Genomic DNA, 5904 nt, shown 5'->3' with positions numbered 1-5904 from the left:
CACTTCAATGACATTGGTCTTTATGATGTTCTTATACTCAAAATTCCCTTTCAGACTTTTGTTCTTCTCTTTGCAAAAATTTTGTTACACTTTTTAATATCCTAGCTTCATGCTCTTTGATTCCATGTCGAATATTAACTCAAGTAACAATAAGGTATACTTTCCTTTCTTGAAGCCCTCTTCTTTAATAAGGGATGAAGTATGTGATCTCTCACAATTAAAAAACTGAAGAACAAAGACATTGAACTAAATTTAAGAAAGTAATAGATTTTCTGATATATAAACCATAATGGTCAAAAATTGGGGGTGAGAGGTTACATGTTTTCCTAGATTTTTGTTTGACTGCTTTCATTCATGTGACAGATTTTCACTGTAGTATGTGCATGCTCTGCCATCACTTCTGATTAATAACAATAAGATAGACATGATATAAACTTGGAAAATCCAAATAATTATCTCATAGCAAACTGTATGCTAAAATATTGAGCATATTACGTTTTGGGCTACCTTTTAAGGTACCTTTTGAATGATGCTAAAACTGTTTTTAAAAGAGGAAAAACAGATTGCACACTGTTTTTAAAGAACTATACAGTCTACACTGGCTATTATACTACAGATGTATAAAGCAACTAGAGTGGTTTAAATGAGTTTGTGAAAGGATTGTTCCCTATAATTAGTTATCATTTATAGCCTGGAACCTGAGGTATGATACCACTCAAAAGATTATAGAGTGTTTTTAAATCCATGTCCCCAAGCCCGAAGTATACCTTCTTCTCTACTTAAAAAATTAAATGTCCCATGACAAACACAACAAAATATTGAATATGATATCTGGAATTGAAATTGTTTAAATTTAAAGAATGTGAATAACTCCCTAAGGAAAGAGAGGAAAGTTCTTGAGTCTTACTTTAAAAAGAAGGGTAATATTTTATGAGGAGAAGGACTTACACCCATTTGGTGGAGAGGAAATCCATTCCAACTCTGTTTGTTGTGCTTTAGAATCCAGCAGTAGTACTGAAAAAGAAAGTTTTATTTCCAAACGTTACATGAAAAAACTTCAACACATTTGTAAGTTATTAAAGTGAATCTAATTTTATATGATATATAAACAGTTATTTATATAAATGAATGGTGAAATGAATACCTACCTACCTGATACAAGTATATTACTCCACTGTGGGAGAAAATGTATTAAAATACCATCTTATATTTGGTATTTTTGATTAAATAAACTTAAAAACTCAAAAGTAAAAAAAGGAGAGTAACAATTGCTATGTGATGTATTGTTTTTTTAGAAACTGTATATTATAAAGAGTTTGTAAACCTTTGAGCCTTCCAAATTTTGTGAAACATGATAACCTGAATGTAATAAAGTGTAATTCTACATTACGCTAAGATAGTCATTAATTTATAATATTTTGCCATCAGTATTTCCTAGCACTTTTTGAGAATTGCAGTTTATTAAAACTCTTCACATGCAGTGTCTTTCACACACATATACAAAGAGGAATATGACTAAAATATGTATTAAGAATGTTATCCTTAGCAAAATAAACTATTATTTGCAAGGTATAGTTTTGAGTTAGTTAAACATCTGTTTTCAATATTTCTTTTTTTTTTAATTTCCAAAGGTTTCAAAGCATTAGATAATTCTCAAAAATAGTAAATTTGAACTCTGACTTGACTATTTTTCTGATTTTTTTTAAAAGTTGTATTCCACTTTTATGCTATCAAAAACCATAATGAAGTGAAATTAAATTAATATAAATGTAACGATTGCTCCTGATATTATTAATATAACATATTCAAATGCATATATCATACTTTCAATTTTATACATTTTATTGCTTTTTAAGACAATAACCCTCCTAAAGCATTCACTGTTTGTTCAAACTGGTTTGTTATCAGAGTTTTTCTCTTTAAAAGTATTTTTGACTCTAGAGTATTTTAACAAATGTATCAATTTGTCCACAAATAACAGTGAAGTATTTTTGAATGTGCAAATATGGTTAATATCCAACCTCAACAAAATGTTAAAATTTGGATTTTAATAAAATACATGGTTATATGAACTTTTAAATAATCACTAGAGAAAAAAATGTATTTTAAAGGAAATGAAAATGTGTTATGCTTGGAAAACAGAACACACTGATTATGTGTTCAATTCCTCCATGCTAGTCAAGGTTATTCTCTGTAACTGAAAAAAGTAGATATAGATAGATACAGAGACACTTGTTTTCAAAAATGTTTTGCACTTAAGACTGTCCGGGAGACCATGACAGCGATAAACTTTGGTCACAAACACTTGACTCTCTTCCAAATGAGGAGGGGAAAAAACACACTTTTAAAATACAAGTTGTATTTTACACTTTGAACATTAAAAAAAATCGTTGGATTAGTGAATTTATATGAAGTAAATTTTATTTTGTGTTTGTCCTCAACAATGGAGACAAAGCTGAAGGAAACAACGTAGGTGCCACGCACTCTTCTTTTGAGATAATTTATCTTATTTTTATTATTATTATTATTATTATTTTTTGTCTTTTGCATTGACAAGAGACAATTGGATTTTAAACACAGGTGACCTTCTTGGGTCATTTTTGAGAACAAAATAGGCATTGTGGACTGTTTACTGTCATTCCGTTACCCCTCAACACAGACTGGGGTGGGTTGGGGTAACGATGGCAAACAAGTTGAGAAGTCAACAAAAACAAACAGAAATTGGCCCTTGCACGTTGAATCAGAAGCAGCTCTAAAGTGATCAGCGTGTCTCGCTCCCTGCCAACCGCTCTCTGGATCCACCCGCAAGTGCGCGCTTTAGCCTTCCGCTCAGAGCACTGGCGGCATCCTCCCAGCCCGCGGAGGGCAGCCGGGCGGGACCTGGGGCGCCCGGAACGGGCTCAGGGACTCCGCGCACTGGGGCGGCGGGGTAGGGGCGGCGGGGTAGGGGCGGCGGGGTAGGGGCGGCGGGGTAGGGGCGGGGGGCGCGAGGCGGGCGCGCCCTGGCGGAGGCTGCAAAAGGCCGGGCGGGCAGCGGCGGGCGGCAGGGCCAGGGCGGGGCCGCCGGCGGGGCGGGGCGGGGGCTGCCAGACGGGCGCGCCCGCAACGCAGAGCATCCATTAATCCTCTGCCAGACCTGGGCACTCCAGGGAACCGGTGGCGCCCTGGCTCCTGCAGGAGCCAGGACGAGGAGAGAGGCTTTCGGGAAGCGTCTCCTCTGAGGATGCAGTGGCGGCGGCAGCTTTTACCAAGAGGAAAAACGGCAGCTGCACTTCACCTCCAACCGTCAGACTCTTTAGACCCGCGCTCGCAGGAGCGGGAACCGATCGCCCCGAAAGAAAGTGTTCGGGAAAAGTGGAGGAAGGGGGCGGGGCGGGGAGGAGATCCCTCATCTTCTTCCAACCACTCCACCCACCCTGGAGGCCGTGCACTGCTTTTCCAGCGCCCGCCAGTGACTGCCCCGGCCGGGCCTTTGGGCTTGCAGAGCGGTTGCAGCTCGGATAGCCGCTGCGCGCTCTGAGCGTCGCCACCGAGAAGCCGGGTTCATCCGCCACCCCGCCCACCTTTTAAATATTTCACTTCTGCGTTTAAACAATTCAGCCTCCTAGAATCAGAATCCTTCACACGTATCCTGCACCCAGAAGAGAAAGGCGAGCGAGCGAGTCTGGCTGCGGGAACCTCTCCCCCTAGTGCTGCAGTTATTTATAGCGCACACTCAAGCCGGGGTCTGCCCGAGCTCGTGCGCCGGGCGCAGCCGCCGCCGAGCAAACTTTTCCGCTGCTCCTGCTCTTCCGGAGGAATCGGGACAAGGTTCCAGGACTGGATGCTCCTAATCGCTAATATCATGGGAGTGGAAATGTGGGTTTTGGTGTGCCTGGGTGTATCTTTCTAGTAGATGTCAGTTCAGCTGCAAACGCGTAACCGACACTTTGGAGTCCAAGGTTTTCTCAAAATTCCTCTGAATGGGTTCAGAGTCAACACAGGTTGCAGATGTGGAAACTGGGGTCAGAAGGTCAGGCTGGATCAAGAAGTAGGACAAGACGTTGGTTTGAATGAACGAAGAGGGGTGCACGAAGAGAATTGGGGGGACCGCCAGCACTAAATCACCAAGTTTTCAATGATAGGATGAAGCGAGAACCGATATGTAGCCCTACCATCTCCACCACGACCTAAATCTGATATCAGATTCCTCCATTCTCCACACTTCAGAAACAAGTAATTATTAGTATTCTGCTTTTAAATATCGTAAAATCAACGTTAGACTTACAGCCTAGAAGACCGGGGGTGGGAAGGTGGGGCGGGGGCTAAATAGTGACAATGCTTGGAGCAAGGTATTTCCATTGACAGGATTTATTTTCCCCAGCTCCAACTACAGGCACCGAAAGGTATTTTACCTTCTGTCAGTGGTTCAAAGGAAAATAAAGAAAAATAAATAAATAACAACACATACAAGCGTATCTGGTGCCCAAATGAAACCTGCTCTCTCCATCCACAGCTAGCCCTCGTGGTCCAGGTCTTCCGCTCTGTTTGACCACTCGGACTGAACTGCCGGACTTGGGGCAGATGTTTGGGGACTTTCGGTCGCCTTGTCGGCAGCACATTATCAGGCGCACAGCCCGCAGCCTGCCCCCTGCCTTCCGGCCCGGCCGAGACATCTGGGCTCCGGCTGCCCCGGCCCGCCTGATCCGCGCGCGGCGCGCGCTGAATGGAGACATCCGCGGCCGCGGGGAGCGCGCCCCTGGTCGGCTGCACCTCCGCGGCGTTATTGTTCCGCGCAGGCGGCCGAGCGCCAACCGCAGGCCCGCGTCTCCTCCTCCGACGCAGTGAGCACTTCATTAGTAACCCGAGCCATCCAAGCTCACACAAGTCACCGTCCCTCTAGGAAGGCTTCGGACTTCAGCCGCTCGCTGGCGGGCTGCCCGGGACACTGAAGGCTGCACTCTCCAGTCCCCCACCAACTCCGGCCGCAGCCGAACCCACCGAAGCCAAACACAGAGAGGAGGAAGGGGAGAGGGCTCGCGAAAGAGATCTGACCCGCTCCGGGTCTTCGAGAATGATCACGCCGACCGTCCCCCAAACCCCATCCCGCCACCCTCTGTTGCTGCTCACGCCCTCCAGACTGCCCGCGAAAAACCCAGCTCCTGTCGGGCCGACAGCCCGGGACGCTGGGCAGCAGGAGGTTGGGAGCAGCGCCCCTGGCCACCCGGGGCAGCCGGAACGGTGAGGGGGCGGGGAGCTAGCGGGGGAGGGTCGCCAGGCTCCGGAGGCGCGGCCGGCAGCCCCCCGGACTAGCCGGCTCACGCAGGTAGACAGCTAAATAAATAAGTCAGAACAAACTTTGCTTTTCCATCACCTTACCTTCCTTTACAGCTTGCGCCTCCCCGGTGTGTGCAAAACGGAGCAGCCAGATGTAGCATAAAATAATCCATGAAGGGTTCCGAGTTTGAAAAACCATGGTGCATGAGCAGGTTTTATTTTAGGTTTCGGTTGAGTCGCAGCTTTTTAAATGCTGTTTGCTCCGAGTGGGTTCTTTTTTTTATTGCTCTTCTTGCATCGGTTCCCCTTCTCGCTCTCCAGGCAACGGCTCCACGTTTAGCTTTTTAAAAAATTTCCCCCTCCTGATCGTTCGCACCGTATTCACTGCCTGCAAGTCTCCGACTGCAGACCCGCCGCTTGCTCCACACTCCAATAATATCAATTAGGGGGGCGGGGGCGGGGCTCCGAGCCGAGAGCCTCAGCCACTCGGGCTGAGTGGCAGGCGCAGCCGGCCTGCCAGGCTGCGATTCCCAGGGCTGAGGGGCGGGTCCCCGCGAAACGGCCGCCCCGGCCACGGAGGCGGGGTTCGGGGAGCGGACCAATCGGCGGCGAGCGGAGTCAGATTGCGGGTCCAGGATTCCCTCCAGG

General features: G+C 46.3%; 1 protein-coding gene across 1 annotated transcript in view; it reads right to left on the bottom strand.

Annotated features, from left to right (window-relative positions):
• EPHA7 (EPH receptor A7) overlaps nucleotides 1-5662 on the bottom strand; it is a 170963-nt gene extending 165301 nt beyond the window's left edge. Inside the window, 3 exon segments of the mRNA XM_080664002.1 lie at nucleotides 949-951; nucleotides 953-1014; nucleotides 5359-5662. Of these exon segments, the coding sequence (XP_080520128.1) occupies nucleotides 949-951; nucleotides 953-1014; nucleotides 5359-5455 (162 nt within the window). The 5' untranslated portion in view covers nucleotides 5456-5662.
• Between the last annotated feature and the right edge of the window lie 242 nt (nucleotides 5663-5904).

The sequence above is a fragment of the Plecotus auritus genome, assembly GCF_963455305.1.
Source record: "Plecotus auritus genome assembly, chromosome: 4".
NCBI lineage: Eukaryota > Metazoa > Chordata > Mammalia > Chiroptera > Vespertilionidae > Plecotus > Plecotus auritus.
Note: the sequence above shows the minus strand (reverse complement) of the source record. Positions and strands in the feature narration are given on the sequence as shown.